The sequence below is a fragment of the Platichthys flesus genome, chromosome 21, assembly GCF_949316205.1.
Source record: "Platichthys flesus chromosome 21, fPlaFle2.1, whole genome shotgun sequence".
NCBI classification, from domain to species: domain Eukaryota; kingdom Metazoa; phylum Chordata; class Actinopteri; order Pleuronectiformes; family Pleuronectidae; genus Platichthys; species Platichthys flesus.
The window spans coordinates 13,746,363-13,767,909 of record NC_084965.1 but is presented as its reverse complement, the minus strand read 5'-3'; the positions used below and the strand labels follow the sequence as shown (position 1 = coordinate 13,767,909).

Here is a 21,547-nt window from a genome sequence, read left to right as displayed (position 1 = left end):
AAACCTTCTGCACAGTGCTGTTGGTGGAGGGAGTGGTAAGTGTCCCAGGAATAAAGACAGATCCAATCAGAATGCTAATACGCCACCTTATGAGATGAGAGCAAACACTGGAGTACTCACTCCTTGATCATCGGCATTAAACTCTCTTGGCCTCTGACATTTCTCTCTTTGAGGGAGAATGGAGTGTCACTGCCCCTGCAGCAGCGTTTTTCTTTCTATTAATTTCTAATTTCTTTCTAATAACTGAAATGAATCTGGTCTCGATTAAATAACTTTGATTTGACACATGTGATCTTTTTTCGCGGCCTTCAAATACATCTGGTGGACTGTCAGAGTGTGGCTCCTTGAATGTTTTATGAACGTGGGTGTAGTTCAGTAAGGAACTGGAATCCCATAATCCTTTATCCCTGCATGAGCCTTTCCGACAATTTCCTCAAGTTGTGAGACCTTCGAGGTCCTTCACACATAAACAGTGACATGGTGAGGCTGTTTTGTGTTATTAGAATATGTTTATAATCTAAAAGAAGATTCCTCCTAATAATCTATCATCTGTTCGTCTGTGGCGCCACCTTGTGGAGTAAACTTAATTTAAGCTCCTGGAATGTATTTGTTTCAAATGTGGAGACATCTAGCAAAATGATTCAGTAACATCCACCCAGACGAGGGTTCATCATGAGCACTTAAAGGTGCTGCAGTCTTATACAAGGATTCAATACAGTACAAGCCAAAAAAGTTCCACCCTCTCTGTTTGATTTAAAACTGCAAATCATAACATACACACAACTACGAACGACTATTGTATTACAAGTGTTAGATTGGTGCACCTGATAAACTCAGTGTATATTCAACGCATTTTGGTCAGCCCTTACCTTAAAAATGAATACATGTAGTCACAAAATATTTGAAATTTCAACTGTAAATGAATTAATCTTAAATTAAATTGCTCAAACTCTATCGTTGTAAATGGTCTTTTGATATCATGTGTACTATTTTCCCTCAAACAGTGGCAGATTTAGTTGATAATGTTTTGATACAGCAAAGCACCCTTTAGCTCTTTAACTTAAGCACCTTTACGATGTCAGAAATATCAGAAAACGTGCACCAAGTAAGTAACCAGACTTGGGGAATTTGGCATTTGTGGATCAATTGGCTTTGCCACAGAATCAGTGAAACTGATCCAGTCAATACTGCATCATGATTGCTAGAGCTGACATGCTGGGTTCAACAGAGCACGAACTGAAGCATGTTTGAAGCATGTTAAATCATCATTAAGTAAGGCTGTCAAATATATGTAGCAAAGTAGAACATACACACACACAATACTTCGTCCATCTTCTTGTGGTACTTAGTTTCCCATGGGAATCAGGTCCGGCCCTGGCAATGTTGGCGCCCTAGGCAGATTTCAAATTGGCGCCCCCCAACATACACATGCAGACTGTCATGCAACTTTTGGACTGTAAACAGATGCACGCACAGGCAGACAAATTTGTAAGCTATAAAAAATCAATAAAAATATATAATAAAAAATATAAAAAGAGTCCTGTACTGATTAGCATATCATGTCATGTCGACACAAATAAACATTAACGATGTCCACAATTGGGTTGATTCTTACCTCTTAATTATTCTTTCTTCTCCTCCTCTACTTTGGGGGTGCTTTCTGAATTGTGCACCTGATAATTTAATCTTTTTTTGATTCATCTTTGACTCTATCACCACACCGTATACGTCAGGGACACACCTGATGTTGTGTTTTATTTACATTGTATATATTGGTTTATTTTTGTCGTGCACTGGTTGCTGGTTGTACATCTAATTGCCCCTTGAAGGATAATAACGATTTTCTTTTATGGACAACTTTAGTTAATCACAAGCTGCACAAACCAAACAAGAGCAGCAGAGGAACCCAGCAGCCAGCAGGGGGCAGCCTCAGGACATCAAATGGAAACAAGCAACAGTTATTCTCTATAGGTTTTTAAAGCATGTTAAATCATCCAGTATCTAAAATCCAAAAATATAAAAGTAAGGCTGTAAAATATATGAATTAAAGTATATTAGTGTTTATCAAAAGCAGCATAGAATGACACGGACACAGACACACGATAATTTGTCCATCCTCTTTAAGCGCTTAGTTCCTCATGAGGATCAGCAGGCGGTGTGGTCTAGTCGGTAGAGTGATCGTTCTTCAACAGGAACGTCCCCGCGAGCCACACTCTTTCTCATGTTCAGGCCGGCAATATACTGAACTCTTAAAATTGTCCGGAATTTAATCACCTATTAATTACAAAATACATTATACTATTTAAATTAATTAAAGAAAAAACTTGAAATTTTATTAAATTAATAACAAAAAACATTGCGCAATTCCTGCGCAATGGTTCTGCAGGATGTGCGCAATGGGCTTCTGCGCAGGATGTGCGCAGTTCGATTCTGCGCAGGATGTGGGCAATGGGCTTCAGCGCATGATGTGCGCTGTGGGTTTCTGCGCATAATATGTGCATTGGGTTGGTTATGGTTCATTTTTGTTTTTAAATTTACATAGTATTAGATACTGTGCAATGAAAAAGTCCTGCCAACACGATAGACTGACCCAGCTCCTGTGTCCACTGGTGTCCTGGTTCCACCCATGGCAGCGTAGTGCGTGGGCCTGGCTCATCCCTGTAGCCCAGGGAGCGCATTTCTCCGCGCTGGTTCAGGGGTAAATGATGCTGGTTTTCACAGGTGACTGACCGGAAGTGAGGCATCATTGAAATACAATCTGCTTCTGATACGTCTATAGCCTACTTCTAGACAAAAAGAACATGAGTCTATAATTTTGTGTGCACATATACTGGATGTATGTCTATATATACAACGTATAAATAGCATTATATTGTATTGTATATGTGTGGGAATTTATATATATATATATATATATATATATATATATATATATATATATATAAATGAGCTTGAGCTGCTCCCCCCGCGACCCGACCCCGGATAAGCGGATGACGATGAGTGAGTATATATATATAATTTTTCATATTTGTTATTTTCTTCTGGCAAAAATATGACAAATCCTCTCATGTTCGTGGCGAATCTGCTGTTGCGCCGGCGAAAGTGCCTTTCCGGGAGCTGCCGCGGCGTTTACTTATACTCGTTCATTGCATCATTCTCCTCTCCCCTTGCACTAAGGTCCATGCTTCTTCGTAGCGCAGCATCAGCACTGCTGAGGACCACCACTGAGATCCGCTCCCTCTGCCCGGTGTCCACGGTCCGCTGCGTTCTGCTCCGCTACCCGCCCGGAGACAGACCGCTTTCCACGTCGGTGTGCCTGCGGAAGAAGAAGAAGAAGAACGAGGGGAGCCCGTGGCTGCAGCTGGCGGAAGAACAAACCATGGACGGCCAAATCGAGGAGATTCTCGCCCCTCTGAGGCTCGCAGTCAAAGAACAGGTGACCGCTCAATTCTCTCACAGCCTCAACACGATCGAGGTGCGGTTGTTTCGGGTCAGATGCGCCCTCGCCGCCCGGGACCTGCTTGAGTGTAGCCGGGTAGCGCCACATGCTAACCGGCTAGCTCACCGGCTAGCTCACAAAGCTGTCAATGGATGAGAGCCGCCGCTAGCTAACGGCTAACGCTAGCTGACAGTGAAGTCTGCGCCCTCTGCCACGTTTCAGGGCTGCTGGTGCAGACCGTGAGCAGGGTGGGGTTAAAGAGAACAGGCCGATCTCACACCGCTATACACTTAAAGAACAAATAATATCAACCAGCTGATGGCTCTGTCAACGCGCACAGACCCGGGTGCAGCGGAAGTGCCTGGCTCAAGGGTTGTAGGTGCAAATCACAAGCTTCTTGTGTGTTTCAGGGAGAGCTGGTTCGTCAGATGAAGCAGACGGGGGTCCCTGATGTGGATGTGACTCGAGCTGTGGCTGAACTGAAGGCGAGGAAGAGAGCCCTGGAGTCAAAGGTGAGTGATCGAGATCCACTTTAATTCAACTCTGGATTTGAGCAAAAGGCTGATCGCAGTCCCCCCCCCAGTGAACCAAACGTCATTTAGAATTCTCCGCAGAGCCAGATGTGAAAGTGTGATTCATCGCACTGGTCAGCTCTTCCTCAAAGCCAAAAGCAATGGTGTTATTCTCTTCCAAGATGTGTGAAGTGGACCCTTTACTTTTGTTCACGAGTATCTATCCACCATGTTAGCAATCAGCCAAAATACCCCCCTCCATTGGTTAAAACACCCACAAACATCTGGGTTTTGTTGGCAGTGGTGTTCACTCCAGTGTCAAAGTGCTCCAGTGCTCTGACTCCGATGGAAAGAGGACACCTCAGTGAACCTGCTAATTGGCTCTTCTTCATTTTGGCAGGCCAGATACTGACGTTGCATCTTTTCCAGCACAAGGTTCAGACTTGCTTAGAACTTTCTGGCATTTGCGCTTAGATAACTTTGCAACGCTGGTAAGGCAGCAATGTTACCAACACGATTGAGATGCTAAACATGACTCATCGGAAAATCTACAGGAAGGAAACTCCTCTTCTGGAAATGGGAAATGAGTCAAACTGCTTATTTTTAGAGGGTTTAGTCGCGTTCAAAAATAAACCTTGAATGCTCAAACTGAAACTGTAATTTTTCTTATCTTTTCAGGAACTGTCATTACAACCCAAAGATGACATCGTTGACAGAACCAAGATGGAGGACACCCTCAAGAGGCGCTTCTTCTATGACCAGGCCTTTGCCATCTATGGAGGTAAGATTCAGAGGGTTAATAGTGGGGATGAAGGTTTCAGTTTCTCAGTTCAGCCGTACGCATCGTCTGTAAGCACTCTGTTACCACGCAGTGATTCCTCTTAGGTGTGAGCGGCCTGTATGACTTCGGCCCTGTGGGCTGTGCCCTGAAGAACAACATCCTGCAGGCGTGGAGGCAGCACTTCATCCAGGAGGAGCAGATCCTGGAGATCGACTGCACCATGCTGACCCCTGAGTCCGTCCTCAAGTACGTGCACTCGACATGCCTCCTGTCTGCTGATGTCCTGTTTGTGTCACCATAAAATGTGTAGGAATTAAACTGAAAGTAAATTCTAGACGTATCACATCCCCTCTGGGTAAATATATGATTTTACAGATTTTAGTTATGGTTCTTGTCTGATTTAGATCGATCGCCTTGTGGTTCCTAGAGTCGGCTCCAAAGTGCTGAACTGTGGGTTTTGATAAACAGGCGCATATTGATTCTGCAATTTCATGCATGGAAACTGTCACTATCACAGCCCTCCATAGCCCGGTTGCAGATACAATGTTAAACAGGATCAGACACTTTCTTTCCCCCCATCGATTTTGATCTGAGCTTTTTTGTTACCTTATTGTTTCACTAGGACATCAGGACATGTGGAAAAATTTGCTGACTATATGGTGAAAGATGTTAAGAACGGTGAATGCTTCAGGGCTGACCACCTCCTCAAAGGTGAGTCTGTTGTATACCGGCCTGTATGTTGTTGTTTTATTTTAGACTTGGCTTTCACTACTGGGCCAACTAAAGACTAGTCATCCTGAAAGGATTTGTAAGTTTTTTCATCTGTAATATCCGAGGAATTCTGCAGAGGCCGACACTGGACACTATCCAAACTTGTGGAGTCATTGGCTGCTGTTGATTGGCCAGTTTCTGAGTGTCACCGTTGTGCCCGGGGGAGAATTTAAGTGGTTGGACCAGCAGAAATCACACAGGGCTTTCATAGCGATACAAGCTGCTGGGATGACTGAGACTGGAGCAGTGCCACAAAACTGGAAAACATCTGGAGTGGGGAGAACGTCTCAGTTCCTGAAAGACCTCAAGACAAATATGATCAGATACTAAAAGAAATCAGATAATGAAATTGGAAAATGTTATGCAATACCTGCAATATGTCAAGACAAGGCACATGAATGAGACACACGTATGTGGGCTCTACTCAGTGTACACTCCAGTTTGACTTCAAACTATAATATGTTCATGTTTGAATCCTGCAGCCTTTCTCCAGAAGTTGATGTCTGATAAGAAGTGCACAGCAGAGAAGAAGGCTGAGATGGAGGAAGTCGTCACCCAGGTCGGTAGTATTTGAATGCAAAAGGATGTTCTCGGTGGAAAAGCTATCCGATGGTTATTCACCTTTTGTCTAACATCTATTCCAGATGGACAACTACACCCAGCAGGAGCTGACCGATCTATTTGTGAAATACAACGTCAAGTCCCCCACCACAGGAAATGACCTCACACCTCCCATCTCCTTCAACCTGATGTTTCAGACGTCCATCGGACCAGGGGGGAATATGCCAGGGTAACATGCAGCAACCCTTTTTAAGTGTTCCTGCACGTGAACAAATATCATTGGGCTATCCTCATCTCAGCTTTCGTCTGCAGCTATTTGAGGCCTGAAACCGCTCAGGGAATCTTCCTCAACTTCAAGCGTCTGCTGGAGTTCAACCAGGGGAAACTGCCCTTTGCTGCTGCTCAGATAGGAAACTCCTTCAGGAACGAAATCTCTCCTCGCTCTGGACTCATCCGTGTCAGGTGAGCTAGACTCTGGCTCAACTACCATTATTCCCAAGTTTGTGTGCTTTTTAAATTGAGAGATTAAACAAGAACCTAACCACTCTTCCTGTCCTCTCAGAGAGTTCACCATGGCTGAGATTGAGCACTTTGTGGACCCCAATGAGAAGGTCCACCCTAAATTCTCCAATGTAGCCGACCTGGAGCTCATCTTGTACTCCGCTAAGGCCCAGACCAGTGGACAGTCTGCACATATCATGAGGCTGGGAGATGCTGTGGACCAGGTAGGTGTCACTAGAGCAGCAGTGATAAAACTACTTGAGAGTATTGGAGTTGTCAAATTTCGAACTTTAAATGAAAATCACCTTGAGGGAAAAGAGTATGGAAGCTTGAAGAGACCAGCTTGAGCCCTGAGAATTGCTTCTTAACTTTGATCCTTTAAAAATTCTATTCAAGAGTGTGATTATAATGATTGAATAAATGTAATGATGACAAATTATCAAAAGTGTCTGTAAATCTTGTTTGTCTGCTGCAGGGAGTGATCAATAACACCGTCCTGGGGTATTTCATCGGGAGGATCTACCTCTACCTTACTAAAGTTGGTATCGCCAAAGAAAAGCTGCGATTCCGACAGCACATGGACAACGAGATGGCTCACTACGCCTGTGACTGCTGGGACGCCGAAACCAAAACCTCCTATGTATGTTCTGCTGCAGTTTTCTTCCTGAGGGGCTTATCAGCGACACCGCCTACAGTTCCTCAGAGTAAATGTTTTGTCCCTTGCAGGGCTGGATCGAGATCGTGGGGTGTGCAGACCGGTCCTGCTTTGATCTACAATGCCATTCACGAGCCACCAAGGTCCCTCTGGTCGCTGAGAAGCCGCTTAAAGAACCCATATCCTTTTAATTTCAGCATTTAACACTTCAAAAACTCGTCCCATATCTCACACTCAAAATATATCCATCATTCTCCTTAATTTCTCCACACAAAGTTGTAAATGTCGTCCAGTTTGAAGCCAACAAAGGAGCCATCGGGAAGGCGTATAAGAAGGATGCCAAGCTAGCCATGGAGTATCTGTCCGTTTGTGACGAGTCTTTCATCACAGAACAGGAGCAGCTACTCAATGAGACTGGGTGAGTGCGAAATTCATATGAGGAAATACAGGCATTTGATTTAACATTCTGAAAACCTACCATGGGCGGGCCCTAACTCCCCCTAGGAGATCACAGATTACTTAATCCTGTTATAATCAATCTAAAATAAAAAAAGTAAAATTCAAACTGCTTTATTTTGTACTAGAAACGTCTCATGTTTGTGATGACGTCATTATCATTTTAGCATTTATAATGTTTTTTTTATTAGGTTGGAAGGAGTTCAGTGATATAAAGCACCTTTTTTTTTTTTTTTTAAATCATTAAGTGTCTTTTATTTTTACTTGACAGAGAGTTCACCATCCAAACGGAGGGCAAGACCTTCAAACTCACCAAGGACATGGTCAGCGTGAAGCGTTTCCAGAAGACTCTGCACGGTGAGATTCACTCATCCAGGACGGGAGGAAGGTTTGTGTCGGGGAAACTGAGAGTGACAACTTGTGTAACTCACAACCTCGCTCTGTGTTTGTTGTCCACAGTGGAGGAAGTCGTTCCGAATGTAATTGAACCCTCCTTTGGCATCGGAAGGATCATGTACACCATCTTTGAGCACACATTCCAAATCAGGGATGGAGACGAACAAAGAACGGTAAGAAGATCCTGTTGATCAGCACTATGTTCTTATTGTTTATTTACTTTACTTTACTTTTCTTTTCCACTGGACACACTGTAGTGAAGTCATTCATATGACAATAAAAAGGATTCAAAGTTTTCTTCAGCGAGTTCAGCTTTAACTAATTAAACTTTTCAGTGCATGTCGCAAATCCGCAGCTGCTTCGGAGACGGAGGCCTCACCGAGCTGCTGTCAGATACTATGCCAGTTAAAACAGTTTTATGATTTTTAAATGTAGTTTTAATGGCGCTGTTTCTAAGAGTTGTTTTTAAGAGCTTGTTTCCTTCATAGCATCAAGGTGAAAGCACTTTACAAGCAGACATAATGCTTTTGTTTTTATGATCGGTTTAAAGTGAGAAATGAAGCAGGTGGTAGATTCAGTGTCGGGACATGATGTTGAAAAATGTAACTGTAACTTGGCTTCGTGACCTTGGAGATAGCGGAGGTCACCCAGTCTGACAGTATCAATTAAACTGAAAATGTTCCCATAAAGGGATACACTGCACAAAAGAGTGAAGCTGCCCATAGCTTACAGTACAGATCCACACTGAGTGTGACACAAGCGGGAATACAAGTGTTGACAAGAGTTGAAATTAGCTAGAAATGCATGTGTGTCAAAACCCTGGACAGTCTCACATCTGTGTTGATAAAGGGTCTGAGTGACACTGTTATGGATTAGTTCTTACTGCCGATAGAGCAGGAACACAATTTTTTTACTCATGGCTAGTTTATGAAACAAAACATCGAACTGTCAGGATAGGGAGAGTTGCCTAGCAACTATCAGAGAAGGAGCGTGACGGAGGGCGGCTCCTTGTAACTTCCTTGATTCTGTGACAAGAGGCGTGGGACTACGGCTGTGGACCAACAAGGGAGAACAAAATTGATCTGTGGCGACAGCCCTCCAATATTTGAATCTATCACATTAAACCTACTTTTATAATTATTATGAACGCTTTCTGTTCGGCACCATTATTGTCTACCCCGTGCTAACTGATTTAGCTGAGGCTGTGAATGAATGCCGGCTATGCCTGTTAAATTTTCATTGCTTCTAAATAAATACTTGATGGAACAAAACCATTGGCTCGGCTCTTCTCATATTTAGAATAAACGAAGAGTTTTGTCATTCCATGGAAAGTTTTCCAAAATGTGGCATCCATAGTTCACGACTGGCAAAATGAATCAAACTATACAGAGAAGATGAAAGCACGGAATTGTTCTTCTTCTCGAAGTATTGATAGAAACTTAGAAGTGTCTCCACATTGCATTTAACTAAGTCATTTTCTACAGAATTGTTGCGTACTGCTTGTGATTTAAGTTTGCCTGCTCTCAGTAATGACATTTGTTTTCTGTCCAACAGTTCTTTAGCTTCCCTGCCACTGTAGCTCCATACAAATGTTCCGTCCTGCCTCTGAGTCAAAACCAGGAATTTGTGCCGTTTGTTAAGGAATTATGTAAGTACCCACGTAATTATATCGTATATTTCTGTCTGAAGAGGAAAAATGGTTTCCTCCCTCATCTTGGTTAAAATGTATTTTCCCTCCTTCTCCCTCCCCTTAGCTGAGGCGATGACAAAGAACAGCGTGTCTCACAAGGTGGACGACTCCTCGGGATCCATCGGGCGGCGCTACGCCAGGACGGATGAGATCGGCGTGGCGTTCGGCATCACCATCGACTTCGACACAGTGAACAAGACGCCGCACACGGCCACACTGAGAGACCGTGACTCCATGAGGCAGATCAGAGCTGAGGTAACGGCAACAATGGCTTTGATAATTCTGTAATTCGGTAAACAAATTGTTATGGGTGTAACCTGTGTAAAATCTCAGTGTCAGGGACATTGCCTCTTACTTTTTTAATGCACAAAGCAGCATTTCAGTTGCATTCGCACTTTTAAGAACAATCAAGTTAAACCGTCTCTTCTCCCTGCAGGTCAGTGAGTTGCCTGTGATCGTCCGGGATTTGGCCAACGGCGCTTTGACCTGGGCGGAAGTGGAAAGCAAGTATCCCATCTTTGAAGGACAAGAGACCAGCAAGAAGGACACAGTCGAAGAATAAAGCTTGCTCGTCTGCCCCGTCACTCCATGAAAATCCACGGACTTGTTGCATTTGCACCAATAGGAAGAATATGCTGCAACTGTAATGTGATGAGCTACAGTGGTGCACCGAGCCCTCCTTTTGTTCCACACCACTGCAAACACTAAAAATGTCATGTATTCATCAAATCTTACAGTTGTGGGGGAAAGCTTGCACAGGGCTGATGTTTCTTTGACGAGCAGTGTTTCATTCATGTATGATCATGTCGATGTTTTAAAAGGGAGAAAATATCATCAGGTTGTTTGAGTGCAGTGGAAGGAGGATTCCACCATTTTCACTTTTCACGCAGATTGAGATGTTGACTCATTTCAATAAAAACAGCCAGCACTTTCTGGACATGGGCACACAACTCTAATGTCTCTTATCAAGTTTTCAAACAGCAACAGAGTGATGTACAAACACTTTATGTCCTGTCGTCTGTCTCCCCTGCACTTCTCGCTAACACCAGCAAAATGAGATGAGGAAAAAGGGCTTTAAAACATGATGGGCTTACAATTTAATTATTGCTAATATGTTTGCTGTTTTACATCAGTTCAATGGAACAATTTTTAACAGTGAGGTCTAATTTACACCACCGGATGGAGATAGAGGTTTATTGTTCTTGGGTTGCTCTATCTGGAGGCAGACAGCTTGAACCACCTCCATCTGCTGTTTACTGTCAGTTTCCTGCTCTGAATGAGATTCAGGATATTGATTAAAAACACAGCATAGTCGGGTACATACAGAATTAAGCAGATATTCAAATATGTCTCGCAATACAACGTGTGCATTAAACTATGTCCCTTCTGAATAGAGAAGAAAACAGAATTGGAGGAAATTCCTGAGAGTGTTTGTGAGGATATCACTGTTTACATTTGCGTGCTACACAGAGATTTCAGATACTGACGGGTGGAACTCCAGCGTCCTTGCTGGGTATTTCCAGATCAACAGGTTTTTAATGTCAGCCTGCAGGTCAAGTGAAAGTTTTCTGTAGAGGCCTAATTAGGTTACATGCATGACATTAGAATATACGGGCTGAAATCAAGGTTATAAAACTAGGGTAAAATAAAAAATATATATGTTCAGATTTCCAGATGCAGCAGGTTTTGTGAATTTCTTCCAATGTTCCAGGATCCTCTGAGCTGCCGTTCTGATAATGAGCTGGAGGGCGTTCCTGTTCTCAGGGGTACAGCCAGAGAAATAGGCAGAGATGCAAAATTACGACTTTAGTCTCGAATACTCCGTAGTACAGCTGAAAACTGTAAAGTCAGTAAAAAAAACCTGGTGAGGCTTGTTTGTTAAAGGTTGAGTTACTGGGGGGTCTCCAGGAGCAGATTGAGAGGAACGCCCCTGCTCTCACAGCTCGTCCCGGGACGGTCTGGACTGGGATTGACAAACAGGAGGGTGTTTTACATCACAGGGCTCTAACGCTAAATATGATATTGTCAGAGGAGAGATGGGTACACCGTGTACACTCCGCCGGATCAGCCACGTCCCCTCACACACTCAGACCGATGCATCTACTCACAAACACAAAGGGCTGATAATAAAGGGCACATCATATTTACTTCAGGGACTGTTTGCTCTGCTCAGTCTATATAAAGTTTATGGATGAGCTTCGTGGCTGATGCAACAAAGGCCCTGGTTTCAGAGGAAACATCGCAGGCGCCTCCCCCCCTCTGCTTCCTTCTCCTCCTCCTCCCTCCGCCCTCAAGACGAGCTGAAGAACATAGGAGCTTCCTCAGTCCTCAGCGGCAAACAGCAGCTTCTCATCCACGCAGCGAGCTTTTTTCACACCTGTCAAGAAGATGGAAGAAGTCCTGGCACCACTGAGAGAGGCCGTGCGCGAGCAGGTGAGACGACACGCAAGATTACGCGCGATTACGCGCCCCTAAAGACGCGATTTGACTTAAATCCTTGTTTACTTCCTCTTACCAATGCGCGCACGCACTATGGAGAGATAGGCTTAGAGATAAACTTGTTGAACAGTGAAAACATGACTGGTTACTTTCACTGGAATGTGCACGAGAAGTTTTAGGGAACTTTATGTCAGAGCCTGGCAGCGTGTAAATCAAAAGCGAAAGTTATACCTGCAGGGTGAACTGCGGTCAAGTGAGCAGACGTTCGTCTTTTCGTGGTCAAGTGAGCAGACGTTCGTCTTTTCCTGATTTCAAGTGCGCCCGTATTACAGAGTGTACGGTAGTCCATGATACGGAGCGAGCCAATCTTTTATGCTACTGTAAAATCCCTTTATTCCATAATTTCTGACAAAGGCTGACACAGTTGTGCTCAGGACCATCCAGACTGTACACTCATTCAGTATCAAGCATATTTACTGTATCATTTTGGAGAAATTCAGCCTTAAAGTTCATTATTTTGAATTGAAAAAAGCATTATGTGCAAAATGTACCCTTCCGTAAAATCCCTTTATTCCATAATTTCTGACAAAGGCTGATACAGGTGTCCTCAGGACCATCCAGACTGTTCACTTACTCAGTATCAAGCATATGTACTGTATCATTCTGGAGCAATTCAGCCTCAAAGTTTAATATTTTGAAGTGAAAAAGGCATAGTTCCTTTTTTTTTGTTGAAATAAGCATTATGTTCAATATTTACCCTTCTGTAAAATCCCTTTATTCCATAATTTCTGACAAAGGCTGATACAGTTGTCCTCCGGACCATCCAGACTGTTCACTCACTCAGTATCAAGCATATTTACTGTATCATTTTGGAGAAATTCAGCCTCAAAGTTCATTTATTTTGAATTGAAAAAGGCAAAGTTCCTTTTTTTTTGTTGAAAAAAGCATTATGTTCAATACTTACCCTTCTGTAAAATCCCTTTATTCCATAATTTCTGAGACAGGCTGCTACAGTTGTCCTCAGGACTATCCTGACTGTACACTCACTCAGTATCAAGCATATTTACTGTATCATTTTGGAGAAATTCAGCCTTAAAGTTCATTATTTAGAATTGAAAAAAGCATTATGTTCAATATTTACCCTTCTGTAAAATCCCTTTTTTCCATAATTTCTGAGAGAGGCTGCTACAGTTGTCCTCAGGACCATCCAGACTGTTCACTCACTCAGTATCAAGCATATTTACTGTATCATTTTGGAGAAATTCAGCCTCAAAGTTCATTTATTTTGAATTGAAAAAGGCAAAGTTCCTTTTTTTTTGTTGAAAAAAGCATTATGTTCAATACTTACCCTTCTGTAAAATCCCTTTATTCCATAATTTCTGAGACAGGCTGCTACAGTTGTCCTCAGGACCATCCTGACTGTACACTCACTCAGTATCAAGCATATTTACTGTATCATTTTGGAGAAATTCAGCCTCAAAGTTCATTTATTTTGAATTGAAAAAGGCAAAGTTCCTTTTTTTTTGTTGAAAAAAGCATTATGTTCAATACTTACCCTTCTGTAAAATCCCTTTATTCCATAATTTCTGAGACAGGTTTTATGTTTATATGGGGGTTTGACGTTATTCAGTAAAACACTGTGTTTAAGGAGTGTTCTGAGATCCTGACTGTCACTGAAGGGGTCGGGGGGGGGGACATGTGATTGTTTAGACGAATAGGATGGGGCTGTTTGGGGAAGACAGGAGAAATTGAAAGGAGTAGTGCACATGTCCGTGTAAATGTTAATAAAAGTTGTTAAACGAAGGAGAAGTTCCCTGTCCTCTGTAAACGAGGACTCTACAATATAAAAATGAATAAATACATAAATATTAAATCAATAAATCAATAAATAAAGGGTATACTACTCATTTTTTCACTTTATTTATTGGTTTTCACAATTGAAAATGAAACATCATACATACAGAAGTATATAAACAATTATTTTCTCCCACCTCCATCCCCTTGCAAACCTTGCTGATGTTCAAGGACAGAGAGAGCACACGGAAATTAGCAAGGGAAATGGAAATTTTTATTTACTCCAAAATGAACGAAAGAAATACACACAATATTGCATTTAAGTTACATATGGGTGAATGGAGTGAGGATTAGCCAAAGTGTAGCAACCTTTGTCAGAAATTATGGATCAAAGAGATTTAACAGAAGGATACATTTTGCACATAATGCCTTTTTCAATTCTAAATAATGAACTTTAAGGCTGAATTTCTCCAAAATGATACAGTAAATAGGCTTGATACTGAATGAGTGTACAGGCAGGATGGTCCTGAGGACAACTGTACCAGCCTGTCTCAGAAATTATGGAATAAAGGGATTTTACAGAAGGGTAAGTATTGAACATAATGCTTTTTTCAACAAAAAAAAAGGAACTTTGCCTTTTTCAATTCAAAATAAATGAACTTTGAGGCTGCCTTTTTCAATTCAAAATAATCAGAATCAGAATCAGAATCAGAATTATTTTATTTGCCAAGTATATTTGCACAAACAGGAAATTGCCTTGGTGTCATTGGTGCACTTTAACTTAAAACAACAATATAAAAACAACAATATATAACTAAATAGAATAAAATAGAATACAAATATATACATACAGTAATGAACTTTGAGGCTGAATTTCTACAGAAGGATACAGTAAATATGCTTGATACTGAGTGAGTGTACAGTTTGGATGGTCCTGAGCACAACTGTATCAGCCTTTGTCAGAAATTATGGAATAAAGGGATTTTACAGAAGGGTAAATATTGAACATAATGCTTTTTTCAACAAAAAAAAGGAACTTTGCCTTTTTCACTTCAAAATAATAAACTTTGAGGCTGAATTGCTCCAGAATGATACAGTAAATATGCTTGATACTGAGTAAGTGAACAGTCAGGATGGTCCTGAGGACACCTGTATCAGCCTTTGTCAGAAATTATGGAATAAAGGGATTTTACAGAAGGGTAAATATTGAACATAATGCTTATTTCAACAAAAAAAAAGGAACTATGCCTTTTTCACTTCAAAATATTAAACTTTGAGGCTGAATTGCTCCAGAATGATACAGTACATATGCTTGATACTGAGTAAGTGAACAGTCTGGATGGTCCTGAGGACACCTGTATCAGCCTTTGTCAGAAATTATGGAATAAAGGGATTTTACGGAAGGGTACATTTTGCACATAATGCTTTTTTCAATTCAAAATAATGAACTTTAAGGCTGAATTTCTCCAAAATGATACAGTAAATATGCTTGATACTGAATGAGTGTACAGTCTGGATGGTCCTGAGCACAACTGTGTCAGCCTTTGTCAGAAATTATGGAATAAAGGGATTTTACAGTAGCATAAAAGATTGGCTCGCTCCGTATCATGGACTACCGTACACTCTGTAATACGGGCGCACTTGAAATCAGGAAAAGACGAACGTCTGCTCACTTGACCACGAAAAGACGAACGTCTGCTCACTTGACCGCAGTCAGGGTGACTCCCTAGGATAAGGTCACTTTGTTGATGAAAAGATGATAGAAGGGAAAAAAACAAAAAAAACAACAGCCGTTTAAATAAAGGGCTCTACTTCTAATTTTATAAAAGTTTGCAGAAATTATTTAAAACAGTTAAAGTGTTTGTAAGGGCCCTGATGGGAAATGTGCGGGTCAATGAACATATGTGTAAGAGGGAACAAAAGGTTATATGAGGAGTCTGTGTGTGAAGAGGAGGTCTAACGTGGTGTCCTCCTGCAGGGTGACCTTGTGCATCAGTTGAAGGCGAAGGGCGCCGCAGAGCAGGAGGTGAACAAAGCCGTGGCGGAGCTGAAAGCCCGGAAGAAGATTCTTGAAGCAAAGGTCCACATCACAACTGCTGCTTTATTGTTTCCTTTTGATTTCATGTTCAGTTTTCATTGTGGGCTATTTGCTTCTGTGATTTATTTGATAACTTCTTTATGCGCTCATTTGTCCTCACTTTTAGGAGCTCGCTCTGCAACCCAAAGAAGATGTGGTCGACAGGGTCAAAATGGAGGACACCCTGAAGAGGAGGTTCTTCTACGATCAGGCTTTTGCCATATATGGAGGCAAGAATGACAAAGTAAAACCAAAACCAAAACCAACCAGGTTGAGCTCTGTTCAAAGTTAATGTTTCACTTTCTTCTTAGGTGTGAGCGGCCTGTATGACTTCGGCCCTGTGGGCTGTGCCCTTAAGAACAACATCCTGCAGGCGTGGAGGCAACACTTCATCCAGGAGGAGCAGATCCTGGAGATCGACTGCACCATGCTGACCCCTGAGCCCGTCCTCAAGTACGTGCAATCAAGCTACGACTGCTCTTGCGGAAAGAAAAATAAATTTCAAATTTCTATACCTCATATCTAATATCTCAGCTCTGCAGATCTGTGTTAAATCCTGCCTCGTCTTTTCAGGACGTCAGGTCACGTGGATAAATTTGCTGACTACATGGTGAAAGACGCCAAGACCGGAGAATGCTACCGAGCTGATCACCTCCTCAAAGGTGACTCACTCCTCATGGTGTCATCCTCCACCCTTGTGGCTGCTTCTGTGCAGATCCAGTTTGAAAAGAACATGCAAGCTCATCTGACGGGACAGGTTTTTACTTGTCTTACTGGGTTACATGCCCCCAGGGAGGCTGCAGGTCAAGTCAGGGCTGTGGGCGGAGTCTGTCTATTCGTCCAAGAATGCATAGTATTTTGGAATTAGAGTTTCATAAGATTATATATGTTCGAAGCAGAGAAACCCAACTGAAAGTGCTGATGCTGGGCTTTCACACTGAGACTCATTCATGACTCCGACAAGGCCCAATAGTTCCCTCATGAAACCCAACTTAAATTAAATATATCCTTATCTTTTTTTGGATCTGTACTAAATTGCAAACACTCAAATGACGGCGGCTAATCGAGATGTTTTCTTCCCCGCAGCTCACTTAAAAAAGCTGATGTCTGATGAGAAGTGCTCGCAGGAGAAGGCGAAGGAGATGGAGGATGTGATCACGCAGGTGAGTGCTTCAGTAAGGTGTAAATACTGATCTCTGCTGGTGGAGAGACAGGCATCTCACGTAACCACTGCTGCTGTTTCAGATGGACAACTACACTCAGCAGGAGTTGGCTGATCTCTTTGTGAAATACAACGTCAAGTCTCCGTCCACAGGAAATGACCTCACACCTCCCATCTCCTTCAACCTGATGTTCAAGACGTCCATTGGGCCAGGGGGCAACACGCCCGGGTACTGAGCAGCTTGAACTCCCCCTGTGCGTATGAATAGAAGCGATTTGCTGTGTTGACGCTGTGTCCACTGACTGTTTCTGTGCAGATACCTGAGGCCTGAAACCGCTCAGGGAATGTTCCTCAACTTCAAGCGTCTGCTGGAGTTCAACCAGGGGAAACTGCCCTTCGGCGCCGCCCAGATCGGAAACTCCTTCAGGAACGAAATCTCTCCTCGCTCTGGACTCATCCGTGTCAGGTAGCGAGAAGCTCCAGCTCCTCAACACGGGATCACCTGTGTGTTCCCAATGCACGGTTAGAACAACATGTTTCCCTCTTACAGAGAGTTCACCATGGCTGAGATCGAGCACTTTGTGGACCCCAATGAGAAGATCCACCCGAAGTTCTCCAACTTGGCCGACCTGGAGATTCTGCTGTTCTCCTCCAAGGCTCAGACCAGTGGGCAGCCTGCAGGGCTCATGAGGCTGGGGGACGCTGTGGAGCAGGTAGGAGTTTCATTTCATTTGACGAATGATTAAGTGTTCGTTAAAAGTTATTGATGAAAACAGACCAGCTCTTGTGTGAACATGGTAACTGATGGTCTCTAATTATATCCCTCATTTAGCAATATTAATGCAAGAGCAGACAAATTATATTATCAATGTAAACTGTAAAAACAAAGTACATGTAGGGCTGCACAATTAATTCTGACATAATCCTGATGAATGAATGTAATAAACATTTATATTGTAAATAATTGTGAGTAAATAAGTCTCTCTCTCTCTCTCTCTCTCTCTCTCTCTCTCTCTCTCTCTCTCTCTCTCTCTCTCTCTCAATAACGTCTTCAAATCACCTGTGCCTGCTCCAGGGAGTGATCAACAACTCAGTGCTGGGATACTTCATCGGAAGGATCTACCTGTATCTGCTCAAAGTGGGTCTCTCCAAAGACAAAGTGCGCTTCCGTCAGCACATGGAGAACGAGATGGCTCACTACGCCTGCGACTGCTGGGACGCCGAGTCCTTGACCTCCTACGTAAAGCTTTTCCCTTTTCACTCTCACTTACGGGACCACAAACCTGTTGAAGTCTTATACGTGACGTGTTTGTTTGTTTTGTCTCTCGCTCGATCAGGGTTGGATTGAGATTGTGGGCTGTGCCGATCGCTCCTGTTACGACCTCTCATGTCACACCAGAGCCACCAAAGTGCCTCTGGTGGCTGAGAAGCCTTTGAAAGAACCCATATCCTTCTGTTGACTCAGTTTAACCATCCTGACTTTAATCATTTGTCAGTTTATTTGATTCCATTTGATCCATTGCAAGACATTTCTCACATCAACAATAATAATAAGAAAGGAAATCGTTTTATAATAATAATCATAAGAGAAACAATGTACTTTTTTATTATTAATGTATATTATAGTTTAAGGATGTTTTAGGCTTACACTGGGAAAAAAACATTTTTCATAAATGCTAACATTCAGGCTAAAATGGTGTTTTTGCGAAAGGTGTTGACCGACACCACCAATATTCCTTCCTTAGTAATAAAGTAATTTGAGACTTAGAGACTGAACACATATCAAATTTAAGATGCAGGAAGTTAAATAAAAGTGAATTAATTAGTTATGACCACAGACATTAAAGGACAAACTTTCAAAACCTGATGAAGTATTGCACTGGTTGTGTGAGATATGACATAAATATCACACGCCTCCGTTTTACTCCCTAACTCCTCAACACAAAGTGGTCAATGTGGTCCAGTTCGAGCCCAACAAAGGCGCCATAGGAATGGCCTTCAAGAAGGAGGCCAAGCTGGTCCTGGACTTCCTGGCCGTCTGTGACGAATGCTACGTTACTGATCAGGAGAAGCTTCTCACTGACTCCGGGTAACTGAAGCTCATCATTGAACAATGTAGAGGAAATGTGGTTGTGATATCTATATCTATATTATTTTCAAATATCTGGCAACGCTGTGCTTGTGTCTACAGGGAGTTCAAGATTGAGACCGAGGGCAAAACCTTCAAACTGACCAAGGACATGGTCAGTGTAAAGAGGTTCCAGAAAACCCTGCACGGTAAGAGGTGGCATCTAAGATGGGATTTTATAGAAATTTTGAGAATGAGGCTGTGATATTAGGGGAATGAAGTCTTAATCGAGGGTAAAGTCATATCAAATGAATAAAGTTGTAATTTAATGAGGAAAAAATGAGGAGTTAAACTAATTTTATGTCTTAATTTGCGCAAACTGTTTATTGTGTAGCTGCCAAGTAGAACTGAGTTTTCTTGTCGTGGGTGTTAAAACTAATTCTGTCTCTCCTGCAGTGGAGGAGATCGTCCCTAACGTCATCGAGCCGTCGTTCGGCATCGGCCGGATCATGTACTGCATCTTTGAGCACTCGTTCCATATCCGGAAGGGGGATGAACAGAGGACGGTGAGACGGCCACAAAACGGGACTAAGACTTGGAATCATTCGTTAGCATTTTTTTGTTTCATTTCATTGATGATGTTTTTAAAATTTCTTGTCCAGTATTTCAGCTTCCCTGCTCCTGTAGCTCCGTACAAATGTTCCATCCTGCCTCTGAGCCAGAACCAGGAGTTCACGCCGTTCATCTCCCAGTTGTGTGAGTATGAGACTAACTTTTATATTTACCTTATTTAAAGATTTGATTGTGAAACCGCGTGTTTAGTTGCTTTCTTCATGTAAACAAATGAGATATGATCTGTTAAGGGAGCTTCAGAGGTGCTGGAAAGTAAATAAGCATATTTCCAAAATGTCCATTTCTGTACATCTTCTGTTTACCCCTTTCGATCACTGTCTTCTTTTCTCCTTTCAGCTGAGATGATGACCAAATTCGGCTTGACTCACAAGGTGGACGACTCCTCCGGATCCATCGGGCGGCGCTACGCCCGGTCGGACGAGATCGGCGTAGCGTTCGGCATCACCATCGACTTCGATACGGTGAACAAGACGCCGCACACGGCCACTCTGAGAGACCGCGACTGCATGAAGCAGATCCGGGCTGAGGTAGAACACGGAAAATAACTTTAACTTGAATTAATAGTTGTATAAATAGGTGTTACGTATCTTTTTTTTTACTAATTTATTCAAATGCATCGCAGGTGTCTGAGTTACCAGGGATGGTTCGAGATCTGGCCCACGGCACCTTGACTTGGGCTGAGGTGGAGAGCAAGTATCCGTTATTTGAAGGACAGGAGACCAGCAAGAAGGAGTAACCAGGCTGCGCCTCCACCGCTCTCTGCAGGGACCAAGGTCTCAATAAAGATGTAGCTTTCAAATATAATCCACAAGCTTTTTAAACTGGATTTTTATTGGCATTCAAAATTTGAAGTGTAAAAAAACCTTGAGCAATAGGAAATGTTTTTTGATGATGATAATGCACAGGCCAAATATTATCACTATTATTATGTTGAATTCATTCCAGGCACTGTATCTGTGCTCAGACATGCTCCTTATGATGCAGCAGCACTGACTGAAGGAAACTAAGACCCTCACTTAGGGACTCACACAATCCTCTGTGGCCTCCTTCATTTCACTTTATCACCTGAGCAACTGTCTCTCTAATTCTGCATTGAGGTTTAGCATTAACACAATGAAGGTAGAGAACCATTATACTGTATGTCTTGCTTGGCTTTTCCGAATAAACCACAATCTGTTTTTTAATCTTTGAGTCCTGCACCTTTTTGTTCTGGTTGTCTGACAGTCGGTCTCATTGTTTTGAACACGATATCTAAGAAACGCATTGAGGGATTTTCTAGTGTAATGTTGGACTCACTGATGACCTGATTAGATTTTGGTGGTCAAAAGCCAAAGTGAGCTCACTTGTTAAAACAATATCTCATTAACGCTTTGAGATCATTTCTTCCGATTTGGTACAACCTTTCACTCGGACTCAGTTATCACTGATAAGAATTGGGTGGTCAATGGTCAAGGTCAAGGCTGGCCCAAAACACTTTTTGCTTCTTTAACACATTATCTAAAAAGAGAGAGAATCCTTTTCATTTTGGCACAAATATTAACTTAGACTCATAAATTAACTGATTAGATTTCAGTGGTTAAAGGTCAAAGGTCGAAACCACAGGTTGGTGGAG

The 21,547-nt window shown here is 42.4% G+C and overlaps 2 protein-coding genes and 1 non-coding gene across 3 annotated transcripts; all 3 read left to right on the top strand.

Moving 5' to 3' along the window:
* Positions 1-3,152: 3,152 nt before the first annotated feature.
* LOC133932594 (glycine--tRNA ligase-like) lies at positions 3,153-10,712 on the top strand. Its single transcript, XM_062379346.1, has 17 exons — positions 3,153-3,436; positions 3,850-3,951; positions 4,630-4,732; positions 4,837-4,978; positions 5,355-5,443; positions 5,986-6,062; positions 6,148-6,293; positions 6,377-6,526; positions 6,627-6,789; positions 7,041-7,205; positions 7,292-7,400; positions 7,494-7,638; positions 7,948-8,033; positions 8,136-8,245; positions 9,627-9,720; positions 9,827-10,017; positions 10,199-10,712. Exons 1-17 carry the CDS (start codon positions 3,182-3,184, stop codon positions 10,322-10,324), a joined length of 2,253 nt encoding a protein of 750 aa, XP_062235330.1. The 5' UTR covers positions 3,153-3,181; the 3' UTR covers positions 10,325-10,712.
* Positions 5,144-5,278, top strand: LOC133933146 (small nucleolar RNA SNORA84). The gene has a single exon (XR_009912029.1). It is a non-coding gene; the product is annotated as a small nucleolar RNA SNORA84 (small nucleolar RNA).
* A 1,338-nt stretch (positions 10,713-12,050) lies between the features above and the next one.
* On the top strand, positions 12,051-21,119 carry LOC133932593 (glycine--tRNA ligase). The gene is made up of 17 exons (XM_062379345.1): positions 12,051-12,195; positions 15,974-16,075; positions 16,200-16,302; positions 16,384-16,525; positions 16,646-16,734; positions 17,159-17,235; positions 17,318-17,463; positions 17,551-17,700; positions 17,785-17,947; positions 18,310-18,474; positions 18,572-18,680; positions 19,179-19,323; positions 19,426-19,511; positions 19,759-19,868; positions 19,965-20,058; positions 20,272-20,462; positions 20,558-21,119. Exons 1-17 carry the CDS (start codon positions 12,151-12,153, stop codon positions 20,669-20,671), a joined length of 2,031 nt encoding a protein of 676 aa, XP_062235329.1. The 5' UTR covers positions 12,051-12,150; the 3' UTR covers positions 20,672-21,119.
* The last annotated feature ends 428 nt before the right edge of the window (positions 21,120-21,547 follow it).